The 17283-nt window shown below is 33.3% G+C and overlaps 2 protein-coding genes across 2 annotated transcripts in view; one reads left to right on the forward strand and one right to left on the reverse strand.

The window, feature by feature from the left end:
• Positions 1-12597, reverse strand: part of LOC136037069 (GPI ethanolamine phosphate transferase 1-like) — a gene marked incomplete at its 3' end in the record, with an annotated part of 39183 nt that extends 26586 nt beyond the window's left edge. The window contains 3 exon segments of the mRNA XM_065719507.1: positions 4991-5090; positions 8254-8374; positions 12359-12597. Of these exon segments, the coding sequence (XP_065575579.1) occupies positions 4991-5090; positions 8254-8374; positions 12359-12582 (445 nt within the window).
• A 59-nt stretch (positions 12598-12656) lies between these two features.
• Positions 12657-17283, forward strand: part of LOC136037068 (nuclear receptor corepressor 1-like) — a 76846-nt gene continuing 72219 nt past the window's right edge. The window contains exon 1 of the mRNA XM_065719505.1: positions 12657-12923. The gene's annotated coding sequence lies outside the window, so the exon portion shown is untranslated. The remainder of the gene's footprint in view (positions 12924-17283) is intronic.

Genomic DNA, 17283 nt, shown 5'->3' on the forward strand with positions numbered 1-17283 from the left:
ACAGAGGACGAGTGAGTGGAAGTCTCGGCCACTTGTATTTTTCTCTTTTTTTTTCAGTTGCTGCTATTTATCCCATTTTCCTTTGTTCTCCAACTTTTCCTCGTTTTGGTAGAGGGAAATAACTTAAACAGAAATTCATCCTAAAAATACATACACATTATGACATTTTTATGGAACGACGTGACAGCTTGTTATTTTTCAGTGCAAAATGGTACAGTGTACACACAAAACCACGAACCCTTGAAAAGCATATAAGGTAAATTCAGAGACTCTAGATGTGACAGCCTGTTACTTTCAGATCAATGTAAATTCAGACAATCTAGGAAAGTGATGTGACAGTCTGTTACTTTTTAGAGCAAACTAATTCAACGTGCACACACATAGGGTAAATTCGTATAAATTCAGGCACTCTAAGAAAATTATGTAACAACCTGTTATTTTTCAGCGCAAAATAATTCAATGTACACACATCCAAAAATCCTTGATCACCAGGGATCTAATGAATTTACCATTTAAGGTAAATTCAGAGTGGTGACACCACAGGCACTTTAAGGGCAGCAATAACCACGACTCCTTTTTTCCTTTAATGATCTAGGTTGAACGGCGACCCCCTCAAAACATAGGCGCACGTTGCGTCACAGGAAATGTTTTCTAGAGATGCAAGTATCTGTAACGTAATTGAAGCTGAGGATGGTACAAGGTTGCATGACTTTGATTCAGTATTAAAAAAGTGCAGTGTGTCAAAATCAAGGATATTATTCATTAGTGATGGATGCTTTCACTCTGTTGGATATTGAAGGCCCTAACAATGGCAAAATGAAACCTAGAGTGCCTAATGCTGCATTACAAATTACAAGGGGTTGTCGGCTAACCCTAGAATAGGACGAGATGTTTGCGCGATATGTTATATCATTCAACAAATTCAAGTTGGAAGAACAGTCAAGATTTGCTGCAAAGTGAATATAATGCATATACAAAGATTACAAGATAGATTAAATGCATTAGTGAAATATATTGAAGACAACGATCTGACAACGATGTCAGGATTAAAAATGAGTGGATTTGAGAAACAAAAAAAAAATCATTTGGAATCTAGTGACTTCGGAAAAATGTTTGATTCTAGATGGTGATTTCTATAGTTATCTCTTCAAAGGAAAATGTTTTTTTTTTAAAAATGCTTAACGATATAATGGGAATGAGTCTCCATCATTGGACTATTGCATGCAACTTTTACGTCGTGGCGCAAATGCATTTACTCTATTTATTGGTAGGCTATAGGCAATTAGCTCACGCATCCAAAGCGTGAAATCAGCGGCATTTCAGTGTTCCTCTGAGAACTGTTTGTGCCTTTGAGTTATTAAACAAAAAGAGAAAACAGGTTTTTTTTTCAACTGAAGGTAAGGATCAACATTAAAACTTAAACGAAAAGAAATTATTACAATATGGGGAGGATATCCGATCCACAATACCTCGCTCTTCACGCTAATGTTACATAAAATGTTAAAAAAGCTATTTTATCCTAATTTAACGAATCTTGTGTTTCACTTTTCGTTCGTATAGTATTGGGATGCAAAACTATACTTTAGCGCAAAGAGGGAAGTATTTAAGAGGGGGTATCCCCCAAATCCCACCACTGAAATTCCCCCGGAGAAAATTTGCCTCCCGAAAAATTTCTGTAAATTTCCCATTAACAAATGCTATGTGTAAGTGAAAGGAAATAGGCTTTTCTTTTTTGAATTAAGTAAAAAAAAAACAAGTTTTTTAACTGAAAGTAAGGAACGACACTAAAACTTAAAAAGAACAGAAATTATTCCGTATATGAAAGGTGATGTTCCCTCCTCAACACCTCGCTATTTACACTAAAACTTGGTTCTTTGTCACAACTCTACTTTGTAAAACAATGAAAACTTTAGCGTAAAGAGTGAGGATTTTAGGAGGAGAAATACCCTTTTCATATACCGAAATATTTCTGTTTGTTTTAAGTTTTAATGTTACTCCTTACTTTCAGTTAAAAAAACTTTTTTTTTGTATTTAATTTCTGAACTCTCTTCAACTAATACAGGTTCGAATTTGGCTCACCGTACTTTATTTTTTGTTTATTTTTAAATAATTAATATAAAAAATATTCAACAACAAAAATACAACCAGCTGCAAGAAAGCCATGGAGGGCTTGTGATGGCGGCCAAAAATTACTAAACAATAAATCAACCTAACTTAAATTCATTTCAACTATAATTAATAATATAAAAAAACCTTCATTCTCTAAATCGTGACTCCTTACCATTCCAACAAAAATTTATTTACTCTTTTTTAAATGATTATTGGTATTAAGCCACCTTAACACTATCAGGGAGTGAATTTCATACCGACTGGCCAAAATGTTTAATTAAAAATCCAGTTCGTCTACCACTCCTATACTGAGTCACCAGATTATTAGCATTCCTCGTATAATAATCATGCAAATCATTATTTTGTCTATACAAATCTAAAAACACAGATGGACACACTTCATGCAGGCACTGGTAAGTAAACACCGCAGTCTTGTAGTCACCAACTTGGCTCACATCTATAACCCTTATATTCCTAAAACATGCTGCTGTATTAATATTCTCTTTAACGTATCCACCTACCAAACAGACTGCCCTATTCTGTAAAATCTGAACACGCTCAAAATTCCTATTAAAATTGATAGCCCATAAAATTACAACCGTGAGATATAAAGAGGCTAATAATCGCATGATAAAGAAGTAACGACACCCGAGCAGGTACGAAGTGCTTCAGACGAAAGAGTCTGTAAGATTCCAAGGCCTCTTACAACTTTTAATGCCACAATATCGCTGTGACGTTTCCAAGACATGTTACAATCCAGGTGAAAACCTAAATACCTCACCCAATCAACTTGTTCAAGGGACTTGCCAGATAATAATTTTCGCCCTCTCAGATCTACGGGTTTGCTAATTCGACTGAAAGCCATAAAAATTTGTCCTTTTTACATTAATTGCCAACATAATTATAGTTGTAAATACATTTAAATCATCAAAACCTATAATTACTTTGTTTATCAGATCATCAACAGAAATAACACGAAAAGAAATAGCCATGTCATCAGCAAAAGATGTAAGACATGAATAATGGATATAAAATCTCATAGTATCCACATAAACCAAATATAAGTGCGGACCCAAAACAGAGCCTTGTGGGACACCCCAATTCACAATATACGCACTGGAAGTAGCATTTTCAATTACAACCTTTATTGACCTTCCCTTTAAAAAGATCCAACCAATTTAGACAAACCCCTTTAACTCCTAGTGACTCTGATCTTCTCAACAAATTATTAGAATCAACTCTGTATCAAATGCCTTTTTAAGTTCCACTTTTAAGTTATAAAAAATTGTTTCTAGTTTTCTTTCTCTTCCTGCACTGTTTTTGTTGTTCCATTTTTTCTGGTTTCGTATTGCTTTCGTTTTTATTTTCTTGTTGTACTAACATAAATGAATAAATAAATCTTGAAAAGAGTTCAGCTAAAATTGAATATGCAAATCAAGCTTAAAACTAACAAAAACATCTTACTATTGCAGCATAAATGAAACCCAAAACGAACGGAAACTATATAAACAATCATAGCAAACAAACATACAACATGTGCTAAAATAAATGCATAAATTAACCTTAAAACGAATAAAGCTTTAATTAAAAATGCGAATCAAGGTTGAAACGAACAAAAGTCAATTCAAACAAGAGTAGGGGTACGGCCTCCTTCCTTAACTGTAAAAGTCTAAAACCTACTGCGTCATTAGCACTTTACTGAAAATAGCGCTTTATTACGAACATTTTCTTACGTACTTATTACAACATTGAAAATAAAAAATCAGATTACAGCAAAATCAAATTTTGAACTGATTTGAAATTTGAGCTTTTCAGCAGTTGACACCATTCTACATCAAATATTTAGTTTAACCTTATTTCTCCCCAAGACCGTTCACGACAAATTTAGTTTAACTACAGACAAGAATTTAGCTACTGCCTCCTTTCCTAACTATAAAAATCTAAAGCTTACTTCATCATTGGCGCTTCACTGAAAGCGATTTATATGACAAATATTTTCTTTTCCAGTTATTGCAGCATTGAAATGAAAATACATATTACACTATTCAAATTTTACTTATTCAATTCTATTTATTATAAACATTTCAATTTATTTATTCAATTAGAATTAAACCTTTAGTCTCCTTATAGTATGTTAAACACTAAATGCATATTAAATGCGTTCAATAATAATAATAAAAACATAATCCTTTACCAAATTTGAGCCTAACTTCCGCAAAGAAGTAATGGTGTCAGAAGCCCCGAAATATTTGAATTATTTTCTTGTTCCTATAAGACCAGGGTAAATAAAGCATAAACTTAAAATAGCGGAAATATAATATACGTAATTCAGCCACATCCTTTTTTTCAGGATAGGTGAAACACCACACAGGAAAAGTATTGAATGGTCACAAAAGCTACTATATAGCAATGCAAGAGCTTTTCGAGAATAATGACCACGATTAGCCACTATTTTACCATAACCTACTAAATGTTTATATCGACTAAATGTTTCCCCTTGTAAGATAAAAATATAAAATTCAAAATACCTATTGATACAGAAATTTTAGCCCCTACGCCACTGCGCGTGTGGGTGGTTCTAGCAGACAATAAGCTCCTCATAATCGATGAAATCAGGTTCCAATCCGGGTTTTTAGCCTGTTGATAAAATATGTTCTGGCTAACTGATTTACGAGATGACAAGACATAAAATGCTTTGCAAGAAAAAGTTTTATATTGTATCAGATTAACGACGCTTCTTGACTACTCAGGTCCCAGCGTCGGCCCTGCAGTGCATTACTGCAGCATGATTCGATCGCTGGGTCCCGTATTACCAAGCTAAGGTCAAACCCACTGCGCCACCACAGGATAAAAAGTTTTATATTATTGAACAGCTAAATACCTTTTGAAAATATGCGCAAGATATCGGGACTTCCCCATGACCAAGTATATCTGCTTCGATTGAAAACCGAATCAAAATCGACAGGATTTTCTTTCCAACCCTAAAAAAAGAAATTCACACTAAATGGATTATCAGGAGCATAATCCTATACTCCAAATTAATATCTGTTTTTCTTTTCTACGAGCATCATCACAGACACTATAGCAACAATTGTTCCTGTAATTACTCATGTACTCCAAACAGTTCCAGGATTTTTAGTCATTTTTTTGGCATTTATAAGTTGCAAAAAAAAAATCAGAATATCTATATAGAGAAAGACTTAATTGATCAATTTACCATTTACTTTCTATTTAATGAAAATGCCAAAAAAGTGTATTTTGAAATTTAAGAGGGGGGGATATCTAGGACGATTAATTAGAAGGAAACAATTGATTTGTGTTGCCGCTTAACCTATTTTTACCTACGACATTTTTTGGGAAGACAGGTGTCCAAAGGACTGCAAGTGGCCATGTTAAATAGTTTGGATCTTTCTCGCACGATAAACGATTTATTCATGGATATATCAACATAAGTTAGATACCCAAATCCTGATATTAAATAATCTATGATGGATCTAGGATTTATGAAACCTGAAGGATAGACTCTGATTAAGATGCATACCAAGGAGCCGGACATACCAATAAGTAGGTCTACTAGGAACACCCCTTGAATGAAGAATTTCTGATGGTTGAGGGCAGCCCTCAGATACTTGTAAGAAAATCAGGAAGCCCAACTTAGCAACATTTAGGACCAGGTATATAGCTTTCAACCATAGAAATTTTCTCTCTCTAAGACAAATAACATAAAAAATAATAGAAATAATCTGATACAAATCTCAGACCCTGCTCTGACAGCAGCGTCCATGGTTCTGTTGTCAGCGAAGGCAACTAGTGTCCTCATCTATAGATTAAATAAAAACTAAGTTGTTCAACCGAAAGCAAGGAGCAACAATAAAAGTTAAGACGGACAGAAATCATTCCGTATATATGGGGGAGGGGTATCCCCTTCCTAACCCCTCTTTACACTTAAGCCTTGAAAATTTCTTAAAGCAATTGTCATTCAAATTCAACGGCTCTTGTGTTCCAGGAGTCGTTCTAAGGGAATTGGGGATAAAGGTCAAACTTTAGCGATAGAATTTAACAGAGAATCGGGTGCATCACCAGATACAGACTAGTCCAGAGCCTAGAAAGAACAGTGGCCCCAAAATATTCATTAGAATGATCAACATTTTAGTTAATATATATTTTAATCAAAAGTCGCGCCAACTGTGGTGGGCAGGGCGGGCGTTGGGTTGCAGCATTTGCCTCCTACTGGGTTTTCTTTCCTTAGCTTCTAAAACTTATAAAAAAAACCTTTTTCTGATATTTCCATGATAAAATCAATGAAAAAAAATTGGAATCCATAAATATTAAAAACCCACATCCCCCTAAAATTTTATTGAATGGGGGGTCACTTTTCATTAGACTATTTAGAAAGTAAGGCACACAAGAATGAAATGCCTTTTTTTGCAGCAAAGATGTCTAAAATAGATTTCCTAAAAGTTTATGATTCCCAAACATTTTCTAACTTCTTTTAGTCCAAAATATAAAATAGGAAGTTCGAATGCTCTAGGTTTCAGGGATGTCTTCTGAGAACGGGTAAAACTTCAAAATATCCATATGAAGTAATCTTTTTTATTATGGCTAAAAAGCTTTTCTTAAAAATAGAACAAAAATGTCTTTTGACATTACAAAAACAGAGGATGCATAAACTTCTGATTTTTTTTAGACACCTTAACCGCAAAACAAGTTGGTCCTTCTAGTGTGCCATTGGTTTCTAAATAGCCTAGTGAGAATAAAAGTCATTCAGTTCATTCTAGTATCTATTTTGGAACCAAAGTTCATACTTCCAAAATATTTTCCAATTTCTTTTGGCCAAATATATAAAATGTGAAAACCAAATGGCTTGGGGTTATAGAATGATCTGCCTGCTAGGATATAAAAGTTTTAAAATTCCCTAGATAACAATCTTTTCAATTTCGGCTGAAATTCGTTTCTAAGTGTAGAAAAAACCACTTTCGACGTTGAGTCAAAACATGTTCTGGCTATTACACCTAATGACCGTATCTGACATTTTGACACTCTTGAGGCAATGGCCAAAAACTAGTTGCTAAGCTGTTCTCAAAGGGAGGATCAGCAGGATAATGCAGATTAGGAGGACTGAAGTATAATCAAACATACATTGCTCTACTGATGCTCCCTAAAACACAAATAAGGAAATGGTTCTTGGCAATTATTCCAGAATTATGGTAATTATCCCAGAATTATGGCAATTATTACAGAATTATAGCAACATTCCATAATTATGGCAATTATTACATACTTATGGCAATTATTCTAAAATTCTGGCAATTATTACAGAATTATGGAATCACTTTTACCTTTAGGTGTAAAAGTAATTATGTATGTTTTATCAAGTTTGGATTGACTGGTCAAAAAAAAAAAAAATTACAGAAGAATAATTTGCCTGAAATTCCTTTTTAAACCTAACAAAACATTCTTATTTAAAATTATGGTCAAAGGAGAAATCTTTTCCATAGTTTAAATAAACTTAAAGTAAAAACTTGTGCATATTTAACGAAATTTTTAAACTAAGCCCCCAAACACAAATCCTCCCCTAAACCTTAAGCGTTCAAACCAAAAAAATTTCTATTTTTAGAGAATTTTCTATTTTAGACATGAAATAATGAAAACACATGAGGAGCTTAAATTTCCGGAAAAAGATTTTGTTTTTTATACATCCTACAAGTACGTAATAAACACACACGCTTGTTAGTAAAATCTATCCCCTGGAGCCTTTTGGTCCAATGTTATCCCCAAAATCTTGATTTGTCTGCGTCTTTGCTCAACTCATTTTATTTTTGAATTCTATTTGCCAGTTTTAGGGTTTTTCTTTAATCCAAAAAAGTAGAAAAAAGGAAAGAAAAGTAAACTCTGAAACCTTGAAAATTACAGATGGATCTTCACAAAAGCCACCAATTACAGCAATATGGCCAGTTCTGGGGGCATTAGCCCACAAGACTCACCCCTCCCCTCCCCTAGATTAAAAATAATATCTTTTTGGGTATTTTCATTGAAAAGTGTCTTTTTTTGGAATTTTCAGAAAGACAATAAACAACCAAAATAAAATCATCCCCTCCCTAGATTTTAAAAAACATGTAAAAAAAGAAAAGATAGCTCAGATACCTTAAAAATTGCAGAAGGATCTTCATAAAAGCCACCAATTACAGCAACGTGGCCAGTTCTTGATTCTGTTGGAAGCTGAGTTCTTGACCGACCCCAAACACCTCTAGTAGTTCCAATGTTACTAAAAGAAAATATAAATATTTAGTTTAGCTTCAAATGAGCAAAATTTGACAACAATTAGGAAAGAACAGATTTGTTTAGAATTATGAAATAAACGAATTATGAAAAGAATAGGTTATAGACGGATTTGTTTAGTACTGGTACATTGTTCTGAAACTGTCTCCCTGAGTATGAACTTGTATCATTGCCACTAGTTGGTTCCTTCAAACAAGTTCTAAGCAAATGTCTAAGATCCAGTGATTAGAATAGGCAAAGGACTAGCAGTATACCAATAGTTTTGTTATGCTTGAAACCACAAATATGTTATAAAAAAGTAAAGCAACAATATAATTAAGAGTAAATGAGCAGATGTAACTTTTCTTAGGCTTTACTCGTAAAATAATGGATTATATTTCGTGACCTTATAGTACCTTTTTTTGGAGCTCCTTGGAGATTTCCTTTAGGACATCTTTTATTTGGTGTGTCTATTTTATGACTTACATCTATCACTTAGAGTTATTCAAAGAATACGTGACTCAAAGTATTTGAAGTATGGTTGATACGGGCATGAGGATGAAACATTTTAAGTTAAATTATAATAAATCTATTTGACAGTTACTTCAAGATGTCACAGTATTTTAAGTAGCTTGAAAACGTTGATTATGGTAACTGTTCTATAAGACAAATCTTTACACACATCCACTAAACATATAAACTGTGTATGTTCAAAAATTAGAGGGAGTTGCCTATAGGCATTTTAAGGAAACCCAAACATTTTTTTTTCAAGTTGAATTTTTGTCATTTATATATTTTTGCTCCTCACTTCATTTGTTGTTACATTTATTTATCACTTAAACATCCTCATGTTTCGAGGAAGTCACCATATGCATAGCAAACTTCTTCATCCTGTGAAAAATAATAAGCCTACTGTGCCTTCGTCAGGAGTTTCTCAGGGATATCTATTATTTGCTCCTTACATTAATGACTTAGACACTTTTTGAATTATCATAAGTAGCTTGGAAACATTGACTATGGTGGCTCTTCTATTAAGCACAAATCTTTAGTAAATTATCTGGGAAATACTTTGAACAAAACTGTAACTGTCACTGAAAATGTGAATTGCTTCTCTTCAAAATTACAGGGAGTATTGGTACTTAAAGCATTTTTTTTCAAGTTAAATTTTCCCTTAAAATATTTTTTACACCTTATTTTGTATCTATATATTTATACATATATATATATATATATATATATATATATATATATATATATATATATATATATATATATATATATATATATATATATATACATGTATACTAAAAAATATTCGTTACATTTATTTTTCACTTAAACCTTCTCATTTTTGAAAAAGTCACTATATATGACACCAGATGTATAGTAGATTTCAGCAAAACATGACAAGGTTTAAATCAAGGACTGTTGAAAACAGAATATTGCCATATGGGGTAATAGATCGAGAATTCTGAATATTTAAGCAATATTATGTCCTTTTGTCTTTATTGAGCACTTTTCTGCTTGGTATTCCTATTCAGCAAATCTGTGCTCCAAAATATTTCATTCCTTTGTTTGAGAGGATACACTTACACATCTAATTACACATTATACAAGGAGGTCAACTCTATTGAGCAAGTCCATTGAAGGTTGACAAGATTTTTTTTTTAGTCGCTTATATAAGTGATTGGCTGACTGATAAACAGCTGAAAATAAATTTGAAAGTCTTGGTGTTTTTTTTTTTTTGTTTTTTTTTTTTTTTTTTTACAAAAGTGGATAATATTTCTAGACAGTGAGCTCCAGTTTACAAATCTTTGCCCAACAAGAAAATGAGTCCAACTGAGCGCGTATGGTAATTATCTTATCTGGACTTTCAACAGAACCAATTATTTTTGAATCATCTGCATAAACCTTTAACTTATTCCTTGATGTATAAATAACAGTTCAATAGGGAAAATAATAAAAAGGCAGTGAAGTCTCCAAAAATACCAACTTAATTCTCATGTTTGGATGTGGATTGTTGATGAAAATATTGAATTTAATTGGGCTTAGGGCTGTGCCAGGGTACATCTCATTTTCACAGCATTTGAAAGAAATATCTGTCGATTTTCCTCAAACACTTTTACTAGTTGTTTTCTATTACTCAGAAAAACAACACACAATCAATGTGAGTTTTTTTTTTTTTTTTTTTATTTTTTTTTTTAATCCAGTAGTTTCTAGTTTAATACACAGGCCCTTACAGTACACCTTATCAAACGCTTTTTCAAACTCTAGTAAAATCACATCTATTGAAGGACCTTTGTCTATAAGTTCAGTGACATATTCATAGGTATCAACAAGGTTAGTCTCAACTGACTTAATGAACTGGAAGCCATGTTGTCATGGGACAGCAACTTATTTTGAGTCAAGTGTTGAATGACTGCCAATTTAACAATACTTTCCAGTATTCTTAAAACAGCAGAGGTAGTGCTAATTGGTTGGTAGTAAACTATCTGATCTCTGTTTCCACCTTTGTGAACACACATAATTTATTTTTCCAATCTTCAGGTATTTGAGTCTAGAAATTTCTGGAAAAACATGGTAAACAAAAGTGACAGTTTGGCATCATCTTTAAGAAATCAAGGGTGTATGCCATCTGGACAAACTGATTTGTTGGGGTTTAGGTTTCTTAGATAAGCTTCAAGTAGGGGAAAATCTCCAGCATTTTTGTTGGGGTGCAAGAGGGGTCCATATCCAGATAGTCAAAGGGCATGGGATATATAATAATTTTTTCCACATTATTGGGGGGAGGGAAACTGCACCCTCCTCCCCCAGCCAACGCCCCTGGCTTCTAGGTCTACTCTTCTGACAGTAATAGGTGACATCTCAGTTAAGAAGTTGCATTTGAGGGGATCTGGGAGTAGAGCACCATCAACATGTGTGAAAACAGAACAAAATTGTTCACTAAGGGAATCTGTTATTGCTTGCAGAATACTAATCTGCATGAAATAATGTCTACCTTTTTTTTCTGAAGCATGATTCCAATTTTTTTTCAATCTGATTTAGCTCAAACAACTGTTGTCCCCTTGAGCTGTTCAGCTAACTTTCTGGAGACATTCCTCAACTGGATGGGCACTTGCTTATACCTCTTGTAATAATCTTCATTTCAGAATTCTTCAATTCAATCATTTTATTTTTTGTTATATTGGAAAATGGTTAAGTTAGGAAAATGATACTTTCAGTAATGAATCCAAAAGCAAAAGCATACTCTGGGAAGGTATTGTTAAGCATCTGTGTTTACCCTTTTCTAATTTCTAAATTTTAGAAATTTGCCTACTTGACCAATTAAGAATTTGACAAATCAACAGTTTACCCTTTTTCTTTCTGGTTTTAGCCTAGGCTAGTTATGAAAATACAATTCCTCTTATTTCAGTAGAATTTTAAGCAATTTCAATGTGTTTTTTTTTAATTTAGGAAATGTACATGTAGATCTTTGAAACTTCATTAATTGGGATTGAGTAAAGTTGTGAAGCTGAAAAGTTTTCTTATGGGCCTACTTCATTTAAGCAGAAAATCTGTTGTGCTAGGTTTCACTTTCATAACACAAAGATTCTTACAGGTCATCAAAGGAAAGTACCCTCTAGAAGGAGAAAGATTGGAAGTAGATACTTCAAAAAACTTTCCCATGATGATACTTTATTCTGAAGACCCTTCCCTGAAAGTTTTATTTTCTTAATCTATCCCCTTCCCAAGATAGGAAAAAGTACCAAAACTAGAATTTTACCGCGCATTAGGAAGGTTGGGGGTAAAGTAAAATGAAGCACTTTTAGGAATGTTGTAAGTAGGCCTATTTTAAGATTTTATAGTTGTTTCAAAATTGTACACAGCTAAGCCTAGTGTTTCCTTCTCAACAACCATTGTACTCTGATACCATAGTTATGGTTTCATCAAGATTATTTTTCAGTATGCTTAAATATTAGATCAAGCATTACGAGAAAGTTGATAAACTTACTGCAGATGAAGGGTATTTGCCTTCCAAAATGTATCAAACCTCAAACCATCAGCAATGATAAGCACTAGCCTTTTAGCTTCCCCTGTCTTCTTCCAAGAGTGAGAACTGACATTTTGAACAACTGGCGAGGTAAAATGAATATCAAAAGAAACAGCAAGAAATAGAATGTGAATTATTAGGGATATTAAGATAAGCATGTTATTTGATATTTGAATATCGAGCATTCTGCCCCATCTATGTAAGATGTTATTCATTATCTTTTGTCATATTTTATTCTTCTAAGTAGTTCCAAATAAAAGGTAAAATACTTTAATGGGTCCCAAGTATTTACTAGCATATAGCATTTTTTGCATATTGAGATATATAAATGACTTTATTTATGGTAGTGTTAGATTAAAACAAGGTTTAAAATTTTTGTTTAGTTTATTTAAGAAGTGCATGTTGAAAATGGCGGATTAAAACAAATTTTGGTTAAATAACACGTCACTATGGCATGCTGAGAAGAGTATTGGATATATAGTTGAATAAAACTGGTATTAGTGTCTAGCAGCTTTTTATCAGTGAAGTAAGAATCTTTTATTTTGTGCAATTATATGGTTCTTTGGCAAGGTCATTAGGTTTAAATCTATAGCCTAAATATCATTCTCGGTATAGATTGTTATAGTATAAGTCGTGTGGTAAATTTTGCTAATAAAAATTAAATTACAAGTTGAAAAGCCTAATTGCAGCCTAGACTAATCTTAGTTAACATAGTTAGCCTCCTATGTATAGGCTTGTTCTAGGCTTATTTCATGGGACCTCTCTTTGCAAAAAATTGGCTACTGGTAAGTGAGAGTGGCTCTTTTGAAGAAAATGCTAGAAGAAGATGGCCTACCTAGTAGGCATGTTGAACTATCCTAGCTAACTAATTAGGCCCTACCACTTCAACTGCAAAATCTATTGAATTTAGGCTATAGCCTATAAGATTCCATGACTGACTTAGGGACAAGGTAAACATACTAGAATTTCCTTTTTTGTGCTCTTTCTGCATTGGATAGGCCTACCACATGATCGCTAATATAAAAAAGCATAGGTCTAGTTTATATAGCCAAGACTATAGAGAGAAATACCTGTAATCAACTATGAGGCTATATAGGCCTATAGAAAAAGAATGTCTAACCAACTTGGTGGCTGATACAAATGACACTGAATATGGGGTAATAAACCAGTTGTTTAACTGTACAGACAATAGCCTATTCTGTTCTTCAATTGACACAAAATAACTACCCAGGTATGATTTATACATCACTTGAAAGCTCTCTCAGTGCTTGTTTCATATGCTTTTAAAAGTAAACTAATCAGCATTGCTAATGCATGAAAATACTATTCTTAAACTCTATAACAGTGAACATGTCCATGACAGACTGAACTAGTTTTCCATCCCTTACTTTTTTCACACACTCTAACACATCAATTGGAAGACCAACACAGGGCAAAATCAGTTTTTTGACAAGGATCAGATCAGCTCCTTTACATTAAAACCTTCACCAAGCTATATGGCAATAATGACCATTTTATTGACCATTCCAAGCTTTATGGCAATAATTACAACACCAACTATCACCACCATCCCCACAACTTTTTGTAGGCTTATTCCTACCTAAACAAAAAAGACAATTTAGCTGAAGCATTACATCATATGCTTCAAAAGATGCTAAATTTAAGTACAACTTGCAGACCTGAAGAAAAGTTAAAATCCAGACTAGAAATCTACTAACAATGTCAGACATGAATTAGTGATTTATTTAGGCCTATTTCTTAATTTTTTTTTCTTGAATTACATCAGATCTGTCCTATAACACAATTTGTGATGGAGTGGTGGGGGCTAAATGGCTAATTCTTCCAAATTTAAGAGTTTTTCTGATAGAAGATTGTAGTTTTGTGCAGGGATGTTACTAGTCAAAAGGTTTGGGGGGAGCAATGCTATTTATTTTTTACCCATGGTTTTTTCACCAATAATTAGCATAATATCTGTTTCAACTACAATACACATTTTTAATTGTTTTTTTAATAATGTCAGGAAATCAGGCTCCACCTCCAAGGAAAAATCCTCCCTCCTTGTGGAAATATCCTTTAGACAATGCTATCCCAGTGAAAATTTACCCTGGTCAGCTACCCTTAATATCTCCACCTATAAAATTGAATTGGATAAGAGAAAGCAAGACATGTAAAAAATTGTGTATGTGAATTTTTGCAAATTATATGATTTTATGTATTATATGCAAATTATATGATTAAATCCTTGAAAAATGGCAAAGAAACTTTGCAAATGTAATTTTTTTTTTTAATGAAAGACTACTGAAACCTTAGAAAAAGGTTGGAAAGGAGAAAATGGTAAAATTTGAGGCAAAGCCTTAAGATTATCAGTATCCTGAATAAAACTAGATTAAATAGTGTTTCTTTTTATTTATTTTACAAACTCTATGGCCACAATTCAAGAAAAAAGGCTCAAAACCAATTTTACAACATGGTTGCTCATCCATTTTTGTGTTTCAATTATAAAAAACAGCAACCATATCAGGAAATAAGTTAGCTGTTACCAGCAAAGCAACACTGTACCCTTTTGTATTATAAGAAAATTTACCATTTAAAAACTACACCATTCCTCAAAACAGATCAGAATTTGTCTAATTATCAATAATAATTATATACCTTTCAAAAATAAATTCAAAATCCTTGCAGAATACCTGGACTGGCAAAAGATAGGCTCTGCTTTATGTCAATAGATGTATCAAACTGAGCTAGAAACTGTGTCATAATGTTCAGCATGAGTTAGAAAAAGAGGGTAATCAGTGAGATATAAAATGTTCTCTAAATTTTTCTTTATGGGGGGGGGTGTTGCTTTATACATTGGGGTTCAGTTACTGGCTTATTACCCTGTATGGAATCTTAAAAATGGTCAATCAGTTGGCTATTAGATCTTGCCTAAATATATATTTTAGTCTGAATTAACACATTAGTAAACTAATATTGGAGTTGTGCATATACACTGTAGAGTTAGCTAACTAGTTGGCTATTAATATCCCAGGCATACCTAAACTAATTCCCCTTCAAGTCTTCTTGCGACCAACCTAAACCAGAGAACCTAGGAGAACTTCCAAAAAATTTCCCAACTGCTAACCACAGAGACCAAGACCTCTCCTGTCCCAACTGTGTTGCTCAGCTTTGACACTCCCTATGCAATCAAACAATCCAACCTCAACCCTGGAGGTATTCAAGCAAGGTGTAGACAAGTGCGCAGAGCAAACAGAGTAGTGTCTACACTGGGATGTCCCAAAGTTTTCAAACAAACTTAGAAGTTATCGATGTCATGTCACAATGAGGCATCCTTCTTTGCCTGCTTAACATAATTAAGGATGAATCCATTCCAAAAGTTATGCCTATACTAAGCTCATCATCTCTAGCTCATCTACTTTATTCTTGTTGTTCAGGGCAATTAAGAGTTAACCCAGCTACAAGAAATGAAGAAGAAAAAAAAATATTGTTTACCCTGAGTCTTTAGGTATCTACAAAGGCATAATTTAAGCCTTCTTATCAAATAGCCCAATTCATGACAGAATGTAACCCAACCCTAATACTTGTTATGAATTTGGAATTGAAAAGGAAAATGTGTATCATTGAATAGCTACAAATCTAATCTAAGGTATGCAATGATGGGGCCATATGAATTAAGTAATTAATTCATCTACAAGAATATGTTTCCAGAAATCCAAATAATCCTATTCTATTACATTTATCCCCCTGTACCTATCTCAATTTTCTTAATTAGGTGCATAATAAAATGAACCTAGTAGATATGCCTGGTCAGTATACATAGTGTTGTTGTGATCAAAGGCTTTTAGGCATCAGGTCCTTGATAAAGGTAGTGTTGAAAATACCTTCAAGAAGCCTACCAACAGCAGGAGTAAGACAGAGAATCTACCTCAGTACCAATGATTATTAATAGCATTCATGTGTTTTGTGATTTATAGTATGGTGGATCTAAAAGGGTTAATGTAATGCAGAAGAGTAAGCAGTATGGTATTATAAACTGGTGGTTCAAAGAGTCTGTAATTTTGGACAGTTGTATACTAGATTTCTATTATAGACATACTCTGTGACTTAGTGTCCTCCATATTTGTGTGATGATGTGTATTTGTTGTTTATTGCAATGACTTCCTATTGTTTCTTTGTCAGTTTTCTAGATATTGCTTGGACTTTATTTCCAATTACCTTGAACTTTGCCCTGTTATCTGTTTTATGTAGGTTTGGATTTATAAGTTTGGTTTTTTCATTTCTTTCATGACAAAAAGGCAGGTTTGGGTTTGTGCATTTATGGTATTATAATTTTAATGGAATCAACATTAAAAGATATAATTTTGTGATATTTTTAAATTTCACTACAAGTGTAATGTCTTGAATAGCTTGACTTATCAAGTTTTATGGCAAATAATTGATGTTGGGTAATGTTGCATTTCAAGGGTTGGATGAATAACTAACAGGAAGGAAAAGGAAGGCATTATTGTTCTAAATGGTTCTTTTAACTTTGATATACACAAATATAAAATACACAATTTTATTTTGTTTAAGTTACTTTTCAATATTTGTAACACCGTTTTTTCTATTGTTTGACAAAAGCCTGGGACCAACTGCGCACACATGTTTACCCTCAGGGGGGGGGGCAGAACTTGTGCACAACTAGTAGACATATGTCCACCTACCAGGGTTGTCTTTTGCTTTCTAAGTCACTTCTGAAAAATATGGGTCATGCCCTATCCTCCTTTTGCAAAGCATACTGTATTTAACCTGTAATTATGTAGCTGTATAGGAATTATGTAGCTCAGACAGCCAACCTCCAACTCATTTTCTATGTCTAAATCATCAATTCAAATGCTCACTTGATGCTC

This window comes from Artemia franciscana, chromosome 16 (assembly GCF_032884065.1).
Source record: "Artemia franciscana chromosome 16, ASM3288406v1, whole genome shotgun sequence".
NCBI lineage: Eukaryota > Metazoa > Arthropoda > Branchiopoda > Anostraca > Artemiidae > Artemia > Artemia franciscana.